The 16,156-nt window shown below is 37.8% G+C and overlaps 1 protein-coding gene across 4 annotated transcripts; it reads left to right on the forward strand.

Annotated features, from left to right (window-relative positions):
* Nucleotides 1-3,964: 3,964 nt before the first annotated feature.
* Nucleotides 3,965-15,812, forward strand: LOC107101293 (catenin beta-1-like). 4 transcript variants are annotated; one of them, XM_015400152.1, is made up of 17 exons: nucleotides 3,965-4,134; nucleotides 5,089-5,138; nucleotides 6,501-6,710; nucleotides 6,855-7,105; nucleotides 7,219-7,457; nucleotides 9,636-9,837; nucleotides 9,973-10,117; nucleotides 10,237-10,340; nucleotides 11,400-11,534; nucleotides 11,617-11,820; nucleotides 11,907-12,065; nucleotides 12,148-12,267; nucleotides 12,356-12,506; nucleotides 12,592-12,713; nucleotides 14,203-14,263; nucleotides 14,593-14,788; nucleotides 14,876-15,812. In XM_015400152.1, exons 2-16 carry the CDS (start codon nucleotides 5,126-5,128, stop codon nucleotides 14,781-14,783), a joined length of 2,307 nt encoding a protein of 768 aa, XP_015255638.1. In that variant the 5' UTR covers nucleotides 3,965-4,134; nucleotides 5,089-5,125; the 3' UTR covers nucleotides 14,784-14,788; nucleotides 14,876-15,812. The 4 variants fall into 4 exon arrangements, with proteins under 4 accessions (XP_015255638.1, XP_015255641.1, XP_015255639.1 ...); XM_015400155.1 differs by lacking the exon at nucleotides 3,965-4,134 and adding an exon at nucleotides 4,483-4,504; XM_015400153.1 differs by lacking the exon at nucleotides 3,965-4,134 and adding an exon at nucleotides 4,730-4,925.
* The last annotated feature ends 344 nt before the right edge of the window (nucleotides 15,813-16,156 follow it).

Here is a 16,156-nt window from a genome sequence, read left to right on the forward strand (position 1 = left end):
GGGTTGGGGGTTTAGGGGGAGGAGGCATTACAGCCAAGGAGGCTCACATTCGGAATGTACAGTCATTGTCTCGCTGATTGGTCCTGTTATTTCAGAGCTCCGTGTTGGCGTTTGTATAATCAAGACATGTCAATCAGTCAAATAAAAAGGTGTATTTATTCGGATTTACCTTTGTCATCCTTTATTTTTGTGAAAAAGCATGGAAGAACTGAGTCTGACTGACTGTATTTTGAGTGTGTTACCTGTCCCAGTGTCCATTCATTTGCCATTTTACCATTGGGTATATACCCATTCTATCATCCATCTTTTTCTATCATTTATCCATCAATCCCTTTGTCCAACAGGCATTTTTCTGTCCAGCCATACGTCCAACCACCTTCTTGTCCAGGTTTTCTCAGTTCCGATGTGTCTCTACTTCCACGACTGAAACAAATGGCTGAATCGCCTCCTCAGTGTGCAATCTAGTTTACCAGAGTCCTGCCAATGACTTGATTATGGACACATCTAAGAGGTGAAAGAAACTGGATTTTGAGGGCCAGAAACTAGACATCCAGCTCTAGTCCAATTAACCATCCTGTCCATCTATCTACCTTTGCAGTCTGGTTTCTAGAAGAGAATAGAAGAATATGCTGCTTATTTTAGGAAAGCTTTATTTACAGTTTTAAAAAGGATAAAAAAAGAATGAAAACTGTCTGTAGAGGTTTAGAGGTAAAAAGAAAGTCCAAAAATCCTTCCCAATGTTTGCAACATATACACCTGACTGAATTATACGGATCATTTAGTCATAAACAACACTTAGAGGTGTCTCACTGTGAGTATTAAAGGTTTACCTGTGCTGCTAAATCAAATATATTATTTTTAACAGTGGGGTGACAGGAGGCTAGGTAGAGAGGAAAGTCAGACAAGACTCCAGATTGAAAAATTAGAACGATTTTAAGGTTTCCTTATTTCTACTGCCAGTGGTTTGTGTGGCATTAAAACAACTAAAAAGATCCCTAGATTTCCTGCCTCACAGCCTACAGGACTTCAGGAGTCATCTATCAGCTGTTGATTTCAGATATATTACAAACAATGAATGAACTAGAGAATGCAGACCTTTAAAAAAATCTGGAGAATGGATAACTAACGTAATGTCTGTTGGGTAGGATATGGCGGATTGGTGCTATTCGAACCCTTAATGCACTGCAAAAACAATCTAAAAACAAGTAAACGTTTCTTAAAATGTGTTTACCCTTAATTTAACTTACATTAACACGGTCTACTGTGTATAACTATATACTAAATATTGTATGTTTTACATTGCATATAGCTATAGATTCTGTATTCCGTATACATATCTAATTTGTCTGCACCATCAACACCATGTCAAATTCCTTGTAAGTGCAAACCTACTTGGCAAGAATTTGATCCTGCTTGTGATTAAGTAGGTAAATAAGATGATCTGTCAATGGAATGGTCGTTGTTGTCCTTAAAACAAGATATTATGCACTTGAAATAAGAGACTGCAGTTTTCCTATTTCAAATAGAAATTGTCTTATTCCACTGGCAAAGTGTCTCACTTACCTGCTCAGTTCAACAAAAAATACATTTATTTTATGAAGAATGTACTTGCAATATATTGCATTTCCTAATGTTTTTTTTTTTTTACATAGCGCTGCACAGTTTTTAGATGAGGCTGTTCTATTATAATTCCTTTTAAACAACTGTACATAGTATCAAGGTAAACTAGGCAGTGGCAGAGCTTCAATGTGTCCTATTCTAGGGCACATCTGTCAAACTCTAGGCCCACAGACTGAATGAGGCTTTTCACAACCAAAAAAGGCTGATCATGTCTTAAAGTAGAGGCACATATTCTTTTAAAGGGTACAAATTAAAAGTAGACAGAGTGATCTGTGTATATAAACCAATAAAATCAACAGTTTCATTTATACAACAGCAATCAAGCTTTTTTAAGATAATATGAAAATAATTTTGACAACCCTGTTTTAGGGGGTTGATATTATCCACTTGACAAAAATAAAACATACAGATTCATCCATCAAATTCCAATTTTGCATAAAATGTGGCATATCTCAATAACTTGACTCACTAAGTGTAATACAATAAATATCTCAGAAAACCACCAATTTCTATTTAATTTTTTGTTGATTGATTTCCTGCCTTCAGCTAATGAAGACATATATTAGAATATTAGACCAGGCAAACATTTAGATAAAGAAATGTTAGTTACCTAAAAAGTATACTCAAAACCTTTAAAAGAGAGATATTTTGAAAAGGTACTTTTAATCTGCCGAACAAACCTTACTGGAATGCTAATTCTGATTTACCGAATATGAATATACACCAAAGAAGCAACTAAAAGAAATGTCAACACAATAGGCACATTCACATATGCATAGTGTGAAAAATTTACTTTTATTTTTAAAGTTTCACACCCTTAGTAGACTCTGAACAATGTTGTGTAGTTTCCTGGTGTGTTTCCTGTTCATAGAACAATGTCTTTCTCAATAAGCTGTATTTGGACTTTTACCTTTTGAGGTCTGTGGCATGCCTCACACACACTGCTGCTGCTTTTTGTTTGTTTTACTTTCATTTATAACTGTCTGTTTCCCTCCTTTTCTAGTCATAAAAATGCATTACAAGTGGAGTTTGCAGTTTAGTTGTAAACCTTATTGTATTTAATGATAAAATTGCACAGAGAAAAAAGCATAACTGATTGATTTGTCTCTGCATGTTCTAGCTCTGTAAGTCCAGGTCATTGATACAAGGGACCTTGGTTGAAACCTTGAAGGACATATGGTTTAAAGCCTTTACCAGGTTTGTGTTAAAGTTGAAATCCAGCATTTACAGAACATTCACAAGGATACCATTTTGAGCAAAGTAAAACAATGACAAAAAATACTGTTTTCTTATGTGTGATTTGGACCCCTTTAAGCCGGTATTGTCAGCACAAAAGAGATGTTTGGGTGATTGCAACATGTAGAGGGGTAGAGTATAAACTGATTGCCTACCTATAAAAAGTTAACCTATTCAAAAGGAAGGTGTGTACTTCAAAACAAAAATTATTTATGCAAAATAAAATTAAATATCAAGGCTGACACATTTGTAGTTTTGAAAAAAAAAATAATAAAATGGTTGGATTCATTTGATTTGGATATTGATTTTGGGTGTTGGAAACCACTTGTTATTCTTGGATGCTTAGCAGCTGCTTATTGTGCCTCTGCTTAGTGTTAGTAAATCAATATGATGCTTTATTTTTCTAATTTTTAAGATTTTGTATTGGGATAATAAAAACTACCACATGTGGTGCATTTCGTTTACACTGAAAGTCAATAACATTATCATTAAAAATAGAAAAACAAGCCATGGTATATTTCCGTATACGAAACCAACTAAATTCAAAATAAATTTAATGTAAAAGCAGTTAATCTTAGCAGATTACTAAGTTTCTTGTTAAATTACTCACTTTATTTCATCATCATTGTTTTAACCCTGATCAATATATAATAGATACAATATCTAATGGTATGTGGTCCTTTTTAGATTAGCTACTATTATAAGGGGGGAAAAAAACTGATTTAAACATTTGGTATTATTGTATATGGAGGCATGAATTTCTAGAATAGAAGGCAATTATATGGCAATTTTTGTAATAAAAAATAAATAAAAAGATTCAGGAAAAAATATCTTATGCAGACAATAAAAAATAAAGTATGCAGCTACCTGCCTATAAATGTATTGGGCTCACATCCTCTAACAATGTCCCTGCCTGAAACTTATAAATATCCAAACGGAAACAGCAGCAAATATTTAATCAGCTTTTATTATTACAGGTACATTAGCCTTGAATGGAAACGTTCAGCTATAAAAGTAAGATTTTGAACACTTTTCTAGATGTTTAACTTATTTTGGAAAGACGCTCTACTTTTTGAAGCGCGGCAGGATACTGAGATTTTTGCCCTCTTCGCCATCTTGATGTTCAACTCAACTGGCGGAAGCAGCATCTTCGCAGCAAGCGGGTGCGGTTTGGACCAGGACGGGTGGTTCACCTAGCAGTCCTTTACTATTTTCAGCCAGGAAAAAAAAGAATAGAATTCGACCCAACAGAAGCTACGGAGGAGCCGCTCGACTCTGGTAAAGACCACACGTTTAGCTCAGACATCGCCTCAGTTTCATGCTTTAGCTAAGGCAGTCATCTGTGGGGAGGGGGGGCTCCGGTGGGGTTTTCTGATTCGGCTGGCAGCAGCACAGCAGTTTTTTTTTTTTTAACGGTGGCGCCTGGATCTACTTTTCGTATGTCTCGGTTAGCTAAGCTAAACAAACCTGAATCAGATGTTTAATGTTTCCCCTCAGTTGTCACCGTTCCAGCGATACAGAACAAATCCCACTGGTAAAATCAGCCACTGGTGACGCTAACTGCACCCCAGAGCGGAGAGTTTCTGCTGGGTGTTTCAATCTCTCACCATTGATTGTTTATGTTAGCTAGCTAGTTAGCTAACTAACGGTAAGGATAGCTACGCACGTTTCATGGCTAATTCTTGCAAGCGCTCCCGTTTTTTTCGGGTTTTAAACCACTCTTGTTGGTGTAACAGACAGGGTTTATCGCTCTGTCTCGATTAGTCTGCTTGTTATTCTCCCAATTGGAGCCTCCATGAGAGAGGAGGAGTCGTAGAAGTGATTGCGGGCAGAGGGGGGGTTGTGTCTCTCATTGGAAACCGAGCTTCGAGGTCGGAACTTGGACGTGGTGAGGGGGGGAGGGGGATAAATATGCCTTTGATGTTGTATGCCGCTGAATGGTGAATTGTGTTCGCCTGGAAATACCCACCGCTTCGCTGTCTCTCGGTTTGAGGTGGAGACTCGGCATTCCCCCCCTCCTCTTCTATCTACGTTAACTAGCAGAACAAGCGTTGGAAGACCTGGCAAAGGTAGCGCAGTAAAAGAGAAAAACAAACAAAAAACAAGCAGGCGGAGGTTTATTATTATTACGCAGAAGAAATGCCATGACACTGTGGTTAGGAGTTTGATAAATATGACATTTAAATGTTGTCTTACTTGAATCTTGTATGACTTTCCACCCCCTTTTTTCAGACATATTTGCTTTGCGGGCTGAGGGCAGGCAGGAACAATGGCTACCCAGTGTGAGTATCGCAAACTTATTTTTTAAGCTTTTTTTTTTTGGTATTCTGTGATTTTTATAAAGTAGTTTTACTCCATTGCACTTGTTCTCGATTTGGCCTTATGTTGATTAGTTACTGTAACACTGCGTTTTGGAAGTTTGGGTTGAAGCACATGTAGCATAAAAGTGGGGGAAAGTTTTTCTTTACTATGTATTTACTCTGAGTAACAAAAAACGGCTTCAAAACATTTATCTCTGTATTTGGAGTTTATTAATTGGATTTATTCTTTCAGTTTTTAGATTGGAAATATTCCTATTTGTTTAGAATATTGTTAGATCAAATTAAATAACATTAAGTGTGAAGGTTTACTATGATTGTTGCAAAACCAAAGGCTGAGGGGTCAAATTCACATAAGAATATTATGTGAATTCCAAAATTATTTTCAAATCCTATAAAAGTGTCAATTCTTTCACAATATGTTTTTTTCAGGAACACGATATCTGCACAGTGCACATTCTCATATCACATTTTTGCTTGATTAATTTTTGATGGTTTCACTAGTGATTGCTTATATTGCTTATCAGACGGTGGGATATAGATAAATGCAAACAACACTTTGCATTCAATTCATTTCAGTTTATTTATATAGCGCCAGTTCACAACACACTCCATCTCAAAGGACTTTTGCTTCAAAGTTTTCTAGGTAAAATCAGTTGTTTTCATTGACTCGAAGCCAATCCCTCACACTAAGCATGCTTGTAGCGACAGTGGAGAGGGAAAAACTCCCTTTTGACGGGAAGAAACCTCCAGCAGAACCAGGCTCGGTTCAGACTTATTCACAGAACCCAGGCACATGTTACAAGTGTTTAAAGATCTGAACATGAAAAAAAAAACTCTTAAAAAAAACTTGCAAATGAGGTCATGAAGGTAAAGTCCTTCCACCATCTTTGCTGCTTGTACCTGTCCAGTGGATCTAAAAATATTGCTAACAGAGCTGTATGCATTTTTTAATGAGTTGTATTCTGCAGCATACTGCTTTTTGTGGTGTACTTCAAACAATGTCCCTCATTTGATTTGAGAACTTTCAGTGTGACATTCTTTTAAGATTCATGAATGTTGGGCAAAAAGGTAAAAAAAGAACCATGTTAAGTTTGAACATTTTGAAAAGTGGGGATCTTAGGGAATACACGTTGTGCCCAATTACTAAATAGCTAATTCCTATTTTAGACAATTTTGAAGAGTTTGGGGAAAAAACTGAAATTAAAGCTTGACTCTGAAAATGTAAATTTTCCAATGAAAGATTTTCACAAATTAGTCAGTTTTTGCTCAATTTAGACCAATGGGAATTTCTGCTCCTCATGTCTTTTTTATTTTTCTGTTTAGCTGATCTGATGGAGTTGGACATGGCTATGGGTGACAGCAAGGCTGCTGTGAGCCAGTGGCAGCAGCAGTCTTATCTAGATTCAGGAATCCAGTCTGGCGTCACCACCACAGCACCATCTTTGAGTGGCAAAGGGAACCCTGATGCTGAGGAAGATGATCCAGCGCTCTATGACTGGGAGTTTAACCAGCCCTTCACTCCTGAGACAACAGGTATGAGAAACAAAGACTGTCAAGCTGGTGAACATACTACCAAGTTGAACTTCAGAAAAAAAATAGGATCAATAATGGTTATTATAATGTGGAGAAAACACTCAAAGGTTTGTCAGATTTGTAATTTCCTCTTATTTTTCCTAGACATTGAAGGTTATGCCATGACCAGAGCCCAGCGTGTGCGTGCAGCTATGTTCCCTGAGACTTTAGAAGAGGGCATTCAAATCCCGCCCACCCAGTTGGATGCTGCCCATCCAACGGCAGTCCAACGGCTGGCAGAACCATCTCAGATGCTAAAGCATGCTGTGGTTAATCTCATTAACTATCAGGATGATGCTGAGCTGGCCACTCGGGCCATACCTGAGCTCACAAAATTGCTCAATGATGAGGACCAGGTTTGTGAACAATTATCACTCAAGGATTCTTAAATAATTTATTAATAAACGCTTCATTAATATTTTTGATATCCACTTTTTATTACCAGTCTTAACAAAAACTCCTGTTTCAGGTTGTTGTGAACAAAGCTGCAGTAATGGTGCATCAGTTGTCAAAGAAGGAGGCATCACGTCACGCCCTCATGCGTTCACCACAAATGGTTTCCGCAGTTGTCCGTGCCATGCAAAACACCAATGATGTGGAGACGGCTCGTTGCTCTGCTGGCACATTGCACAACCTTTCCCATCACCGTGAAGGACTTCTTGCAATCTTCAAATCTGGAGGCATTCCTGCTTTGGTCAAGATGCTAGGGTAGGAAATCTGAAGGGTTGCTAATGCATTCCTTTTAATACTGTAAAGGCTTTTTTTCTTTAGGTACTCAAATCAAATGGAAGTAAGAGTCTATTTTTATGTTTCGTTTTTGTTTAGTACTCTTAAAATGTATTAAAAGCAGAAGATGTGGGTCATCAGAATAAACGCTGGGTCTTAAAGCTTCCTTTTTTAAAATGGTAATCCTATATCTCTGCACTTTCAGTGAATTCATTTCAAAGACCTCAGCAATAATAATAATGGCTTAACTCATAGTTTGATTCCTTTGGTTTCAACAGTGGCACTAAAGAGTCCTGTCTGCTACTATGAATTGGTAAAGCTCGGTGTGGTGTGTTCACTAATGAAAACAGAATTCTTGGGTTTCTGATTGGCAGCTCAAAACTCTACGATTCTAGTTAGCGCCTTTTGGTGATCCCTTGCTTGAAAATAAAGTTGGGTTCTACTTAGTGACGGTATCCGATGCTGCTGAGCTTTTTTGATTATTAGAAAAAGTCCACTGATTGTAACATCATACTCTTTTGCTGCTGTAAGTCATGTTTTGTCAGTTTTTCCCTAATCCAAATAATGGCTCTATTATATTTCACAGATAGCTGAATCTTCAGACAAACTTTAAAACTAGAAAAGCACTCAGAGCACAGACTTCTGCCAAAAAACAAATTTCCCCCCATATTGTGATGATCTGGATCGTTACCAGATTGAAATTGTTCGTTGGCATGAGGTGCAACTTTCTGTAAAAAAAATCCGTAAAATACTTTCAGAGGTTTATAAATAAGACACACTGTGTGTCTGCACTTTTTGTTTTTTGAGCAGCATATCAAGACTTCGAGCGAGGCCATTTAAAATCTGTTCAGAATTTTCCAAATTATCCAGTACACTTACAGATGGACAGACAAACACAAACTCAGCTAAAACCGTAACCTCCTTGGCGAGGGTAACAAGAAAATTGTGAGTTTGTTGCAATACTTGGAGTAGTAAAATGTTTCTGATATAATTTTTACTTTTTTTTTTTATGCGACTGAGAAGAGAAGTTGAATTATATGCTGTAACGCTTGTCAATTAGTGCATATAGTGCATCCCCCCCCCCCCCCCCATCTATGGATAAATGTTTCTGGTGCAATATGTCTCCTATAGTTGCTGTTTTTTATGTGTTCAACAACCAAGCCTTGGTTCTTTTTTTTTCCCCACTGACTTTGACACATCTTCAATGCTAATTATCCTAACAGTAGGATTTTTTTTAAGCAGAGGTTTCTGAAATATTATAGCAGAAGAATTTTATAAACATGCCAAAATAATTGTTATACGGATGTAGAACCTTCTGTCATAAGCATTCCTCGCAGTATTTCCTAGGATTTTATTTTGTTTATATCGATATTGAGATTCAATCATATCGACTAAATTTAAGAAATATATCGAGATATAAGTTTTGAAACCTACTTGCCACACAGCTTTGTTGTTTGCAGTGTCAAGCAGTTTTCTAGGACTACCCCCTCCAAACTATTCTATTATAGATGAGAAGGTCAGTTGGGAGAGGTATGACACAAAATGTCAACACACGTTTCTGAACATCTAAGGTGATTGTTTAAAAGCTCATAAAAGGACTAAACTTGCAGCCAAAACACTCGACTGCAGGGCGGGTTAAGACCTGTTGGAGGCAGCACCTGTGTTTGACTTCTTTCCTGCATCATGTTTCTTACTATGTTTGAACCAAAGGTAGGAGTAAAGACAGTGGGGTGAACTACTTATTAATGATTTTTATAGATTGACACCTGGGCTGTAATGGAATAAAGGGGTATAGAGGTCTTTGAATGTTGAAGTTTCTCTCGTGTTGCGTCCGCTGTCTGATTTGACTTGGCAACAATTTCCATTGCTGGTCTGATTGGGTGGACAGACATGCATACGACGCATTGAAGCATCATTTTGGCAACACACTTATTAACTTTGTGTTAGATATTCATTTAGCTGCTATCTGTCGTTGACAAAATGTTCTATTTACTGCACATGTAAAGCGTTACATGGAAAAACTGAGAATCAGAATGTTTGATAAAATGTTTTGCAGCCTTATTAAAGAGAATAAAAATTCTGAATACTTGTTTCTGTCACAGCCACATCAGTTGTTTTCATCTCTAAGTCACGATTCACTGTCACATGTTTGTCCTTCAGCTCCCCAGTGGACAGCGTTTTGTTCTACGCAATCACTACACTCCACAACCTGTTACTGCACCAGGAAGGGGCCAAAATGGCGGTGCGCCTGGCTGGAGGGCTGCAGAAGATGGTAGCCCTGTTGTCTAACACCAATGTCAAGTTCTTGGCCATCACTACTGATTGTCTGCAGATTCTAGCATATGGCAATCAGGAAAGCAAGGTACCAAATGATCCATCATTTTTCATCCAGCAGATGTTTAATATTTTTAATTAAATAGGAAAAGAATATTTTTTGTGTCCATTTACAACTTAATCTTCCTACAATAGCTAATGGTTAAACTTTTTTTTTTTTTAGCTCATCATTCTGGCCAGCGGTGGACCTCAAGCCCTGGTCAACATAATGAGGACTTTCACATATGAGAAACTACTTTGGACCACAAGCAGAGTGCTTAAAGTGCTCTCTGTCTGCTCGAGCAACAAGCCTGCTATTGTAGAAGCGGGTACTTAAAACACAAATCAAACAATTATCACAATGGCTCTGTATAGGTTTAATAATAGGGTATATTATATACCAAAGTTATGATTTAATTATCATAATTGTCTAATATTGATCTTCTAGGTGGAATGCAAGCTTTGGGCCTTCATCTCACTGACCCCAGCCAGCGACTGGTTCAGAACTGCCTCTGGACTCTGAGGAATCTCTCAGATGCTGCCACTAAACAGGTAAAAAGCTGTAGTACATCTAACTGGTCCTGGTTAATCAGCAGCCTGCTTGAAAATAATGAATCCGATCTGCGTTCTTACTAATTATACGGTTGGTGGTGTTATAAAGACAGTGAAGATCTCTGTATGAAAGTTTCTGCTGAATAGAGAACCCTCTGATATTGTTTGAAAAGGACATCAAACCTAAGTGAAAATATTTAGGAAACCAATAGGAAAAATAGAGCTGTATTTTCTGTGGAGATCCTTTTATTAGTAATATTACTAATTACCTCACCAATGTTGTTCTAGTTTAACAACAGGGAGTTGTTGAGTTTGCTGCTCTGTTTTGTTTTTTGTGTTTTTTTTTTTTTTTTTTAACGGCAAATCTTTCTGTCATCAAATAATTTACTAATTGCTCTTGGAAACAAAACAAAACAGAGAACTTGCCTAAAAGGGAAAAAAAATCCTTGATCCCTTTAGATCGTATGATGTCTCAAACTTTTCCTCAGCAACCCCAGAGTAACATTGATTGGTCAAACAAATATTAGGTTTATGAAGTTACTAAATTGTTAAGCATCAGAGTAATTAAAAATGATGTGCAGGTTGTTGTACTCACAATAGTGAAAAGGTAATGTTATGGATTTAAGAATTATGAGTTTCTACAACCATAAGCCTTTGAAACTAATGCTTACAGTTGGTAATGTTTACCATAACTATGCACAATATTATAAATATGTTAGCATCTCATATTAGCTTTAGCACTAAATATCGGATATTGACAAATGAGTCAGGATTATGTCTGCAGCCAAACTGAAGAGAGAAGCTATTTGTACCTTGGGATGTTTATGAGGCATTTATTTTCCCTTTATACTTTTATCTTCACTTTTTTATGTTTCCAGAGGGTTGAAAATTATTTTCTTTTTTAAAAAGTATCAGCATGTCAGAGATGGTTCCAATCCATGCAGTATAATGCTATCTATCATATAGCTGGGATCAGAGGATTTACTAGAGTTTTAATTTAGTATAGAATAAAAAATTTTACCTTTAAGTTGAGTTGCATGTATTTATTCTCTACTCTAGGAAGGGATGGAGGGTCTCCTGGGTACCCTTGTCCAACTGTTGGGCAGTGATGACATCAATGTGGTGACATGTGCTGCAGGCATCCTCTCTAACCTGACCTGCAACAATTACAGCAACAAACTCATGGTCTGCCAGGTATGGACTGTGTAACTATTCAGCTGAGATTTAATTTAACTTTTACTGATTTACAACATCAACACGTGGATGGTCTTGTAAGGTTGGTGGCATCGAGGCTTTGGTCCGAACTGTGCTGCGAGCTGGAGACAGAGAAGATATCACAGAGCCGGCTGTGTGCGCCCTGCGTCACCTGACTTCCCGCCACCAGGATGCAGAGATGGCCCAGAATGCTGTGCGCCTTCACTACGGGCTGCCTGTGGTTGTTAAGCTGCTGCACCCACCTTCCCACTGGCCACTAATCAAGGTCATTTTACAATTTCACACTTTAAAATTAACCAGACAAACAACATTCATTTTATTTCTAAAAAGTGCTATTCATCTTCTGTATAGGCAACAGTTGGTCTTATTCGCAACCTAGCCCTGTGCCCGGCCAATCACAGCGCTTTGCGGGAGCAGGGTGCCATCCCCCGACTTGTCCAACTGCTTGTTCGAGCACATCAGGACACCCAGAGACGCACAAGCATGGGGGGCAACCAGCAGCAATTTGTGGTATGGAATTTAATCCAACTTTTCTTTTCATTTACATTTGTTTTTACCCTCCTCATATTTAAATTGTCTTCCTGCTATCCAGGAGGGTGTGCGTATGGAGGAAATAGTTGAAGGCTGCACAGGAGCTCTGCACATCCTGGCCCGGGATGTCCACAACAGGATTGTAATCAGAGGGCTCAACACCATTCCACTCTTTGTCCAGGTAGGACCCATCAACATCAGTAAGATTTGCTTTATTTTAAAACAACAAAAAACTTACTTTTTTTCCCCCCTTCTGTTTTCTTGTCCAGTTGTTGTATTCTCCAGTGGAAAATATCCAGCGTGTTGCAGCAGGTGTTCTGTGTGAACTGGCTCAGGACAAGGAGGCTGCCGAGGCTATTGAAGCAGAGGGGGCCACTGCACCACTCACAGAGCTGCTGCATTCCCGTAATGAGGGTGTTGGTGGGTATACTCAGAGATAACAGTTCACTCACTGTTCTATTTGTGTTTGGGGTTGCTTGATTGGTTTCCTTTTGTTCTCTTATAGCCACATATGCTGCGGCTGTCCTGTTCCGCATGTCTGAAGACAAACCCCAGGACTACAAGAAACGCCTGTCTGTAGAGCTAACCAGCTCACTGTTCAGGACTGAGCCCATGGCCTGGAATGATGTATGCACCCTTACTGACTAAATGCTAAGATAAGACAAATTCAATACTCCAATGAATCTCAGCAGTAACAAAGTTAATGAAACACTTGTAATGAAGCTTAATGGAACTAAGATTCTTCTGATCTCCACAGAAGAACAAAGATTTGGTGCATTGTCTAACAAAGTGATGTTTTCATTTCTCTCTCTGAAGTACTTTTTAAAAAAAAAAATTATTTCTTACGACTGAATTTAAATAAGCATTCTTCTAAAATGCACTGACTGCGTCATTAACAAAGTAAAGGTAGTGCAAAGTATTTTAGTTGCGTTTTTAGGAAATTATAAGCAGTCTTATATGTTCTTTATTATAAATCTAGATTATTTTATCCCCGAGGATAAAGTTACTGTAGGTCTGCTGGAATGAAGCTACTGTAGGTCTGCTGGAACAAATGTAAAGTGAACTTCCTCAGCCTGTAACTTTAAACTCAAATGTCACAGTTTATTAACCTTCTAAAGACTGTTAGAGGCTGCATACCCTTCACCCTGGAGACTTGAAGTGTGAAGCACAAACCAAGAAAAAAAGCAGTTTAGATGTGAGCTGTAAGCCCCAGCCCTAACTCCTCCCGTTGAGGCACTTTCCTAGTTTGGAAATGCCTTTACTAATTGCTCTTTCTATTATTTGACAACTTCTCATTACAAAGCAAACATGCAGGCAATCCTTCAGCATTGGTAATCAAGCAAATGATTCTGTCCATTCTCCTTTAAATCCTCTGTTCTTATCAGCTATATTCCTTTTTTCCCCTTTTGGATCCATGGCCCATGATACACGCGCCACTTTGTTTACAACAGCCACCTGTCTGACACCCCGCAGCACTGAAACTTGTTTCAGTCCATGACTCAAATTTTCTTTGACAGAAATGTTTAAATTTATTGTTTAAATGTATTAATTATAAAAATTTTTTTACAGCATTGGAAACATAAATATTTGTTAAATCTCTTACACAATATATTAAAAGAAACCAAAACAAGATGCAGACTCCTAGTCTAAGAGGATTGCGGCCATTTTCAACTTCAAATTCAGTCTGATGCATCACCGGGAAGCTCTCCATCTCTTGCAGGCTGGACCCAGATTTACATAATGAAAAACTTTCCCGTTGGTCGCTGCCATGCTTCTCTTAAAAGCAGTGCCTTGCTTGGGCTTGGAGAACGCGTTAAAGTTACAACCCTACACTAGAAATGCATGGACTCCTTCATATGTGCAATTAATGTACAATTTATTTTCATACAATTTTTTTATTTTTCTGCCACACAATATAGCATTTAAAAAGAGAGATTAAAATTAAATCAGGTTCATGGCCTTTAAGGTTGGTAGCGGTACACTTTGGTCTCAGGGCCGCTTAGAAGAACAGTTTAATTTAACCTGCAGAGCTAATTGAGCTGGATTAAATGAATTGATGTATTTAGACATGGCTATCTATCCCCACCAGTTATCTAATTGGTTTTTGTCTCTTTAGACTGGAGACCTTGGACTGGATATGGCAGCACAGGGAGACCCTCTGGCTTTCAGGCAAGATGGTGAGTCTACAATTTTTTTAATTTTTTTTGCGTGTGTCTTTCCATGAACTTCACTCTTGTGTTGTTCCACATGGCCTGCGTGTCTAAAGATTTTAAGTAGTTTTTTACACTGAAAGTAACTTTACTTTTGTTTCTTCACTGAGACTTCTCTCTTTCAGTATTGAACTGCATAGAAAAAACCCGTGAGTTTATAAAGATCCAGTAACTAAACAGTTTCCTTACTGTACATCCTTCCTGACAAATAAAACCAGCTATTTAACATGGAACCAACAGTAATGACATAATATTGTATTTATTAAATTTTGTTGATTTTTGTTTTTGCTTTTCAGACGGAGCGTATCGGGCTTACCCAGCAGCTTATGGCCAGGACACTCTGTTAGACCCCATGATGGAAGGTGCAGACTACCATGCTGATGCACTGCCTGACCTGGGTCACCATACTGATCCTCTGCCAGATCTTGGCCACACCCAGGAACTAATGGACAGCAACCAGCTGGCCTGGTTTGACACCGACCTTTAGGATTGGTAAGATGGACTATAGATCTTAGACGTCACCAGCATTGGTATATAGCTTATTAATTTAATCTTGTTTGTTTGTCTGTTTTTTTGCAGTCATTTTCCAATAGAACCTGCATTGTGACTGTCCTGTATTGTCTGAAGCAGCATTACGAGTGCCCTGTCGAGTGTTAAAGGTAACGCGAGGAAAAAGAGGTCTTGGAAAGTGCCTGACACAAGGAAAAAAAAAAATCAAAGATGGTTGCCACAGGATTGTTTGAGCAAGTTGAAGCAGGGATGAAACCAGAATTTCCAAGTATCAAAGATATCATTCAGGAGGTTTAAGAGGAGGTTATCTGTTTGGATGAGTGCACATGAGGTTGATCTTTAAAAGTGTGAAACACATGTTTTAGCCTTGCCTGTATTAGTTTTTTTTTTTTTTCGTTTCTACTTTTCTTATTCTATTTTTTATTTCTTTTTGTATTACTCATTATATGGTACAGACCCAGCTTGCCTTCGCACTATCCATCTTCATTTTCTCTTCAATGCTAATCATTTGTATTTTTTTTAAGAACGTATATTACATGTAGTGTTAAGTTATAGTGATATACAATGTTCCTTTGGTTATGGTCGAATGTGTAGAACACTAATAATCAATTGATATGTACTCTGACTTAAAGTGTAACATTGTGTAGTTTTTTTTATATAATCTCAAAAATGGAGAATTATGCACTCTTAATATGTGCTTGTTTAAGCATACGAATATGTCAATGTCAAATGTTCTAAATGGGAGAAATTGAGGGGGGAGGGGATAAATCTACAAACAAGTGTTTTTATATACAGTATCACTGGTAGGTTAACAGCTATTTTGTATGCCATCATTGGATGTCTGATGGGAACGGAAAGAAAAAAAAAAAAATAACGCTATCGTTGGTGACCTGACAGAAGTTTTATGTTCTATCAATGGTAGCTAGGTCGACAAACGGTAGTAGTCCTGCTGTTTATTTTGAGGAGGTTATGACATGGCTAAACAATAAAAACCATTTTATTTCAACCAGTTTGTCTTGCGTCCTTTGTCTTAGCTTGTATAGTTCAGTCCCATAATCTTCATTTAAAGCTAGGATTTTTAACACCTGTTGACTTTATTTAGGAAGTGATGCAAAATTGAAATTGTAATTTCTAATTATCTTTAATAGATATGAGTGACTGATGTACAGAAGTTTATGGGTTTTTTTTTTCTTTGTCTTTTTTTTTATTATTATTCTAAAGGTGGTTTTAGTACTAGAATTATCAGATGGTGCAAAAGACCACTCATTCCTTTAAATCCCAAGGTGGTCCCAACTTGAGGCTGTGAACAGCCCAGTTTATCACCATTGTTTTGTAAATTAGTTTGCGGGG

The sequence above is a fragment of the Cyprinodon variegatus genome, unplaced genomic scaffold (assembly GCF_000732505.1).
Source record: "Cyprinodon variegatus isolate N-32 unplaced genomic scaffold, C_variegatus-1.0 Scaffold1078, whole genome shotgun sequence".
NCBI lineage: Eukaryota > Metazoa > Chordata > Actinopteri > Cyprinodontiformes > Cyprinodontidae > Cyprinodon > Cyprinodon variegatus.

What these genes read in the sequence shown, in the direction of transcription:
- LOC107101293 (XM_015400152.1), top strand. An exon ending in ATGGCAATCAGGAAAGCAAG is followed by an intron (nt 9,838 to 9,972) that starts GTACCAAATGAT and finishes TTTTTTTTTTAG; the next exon opens with CTCATCATTCTGGCCAGCGG. An exon ending in TCTGGCTTTCAGGCAAGATG is followed by an intron (nt 14,264 to 14,592) that starts GTGAGTCTACAA and finishes TTTGCTTTTCAG; the next exon opens with ACGGAGCGTATCGGGCTTAC.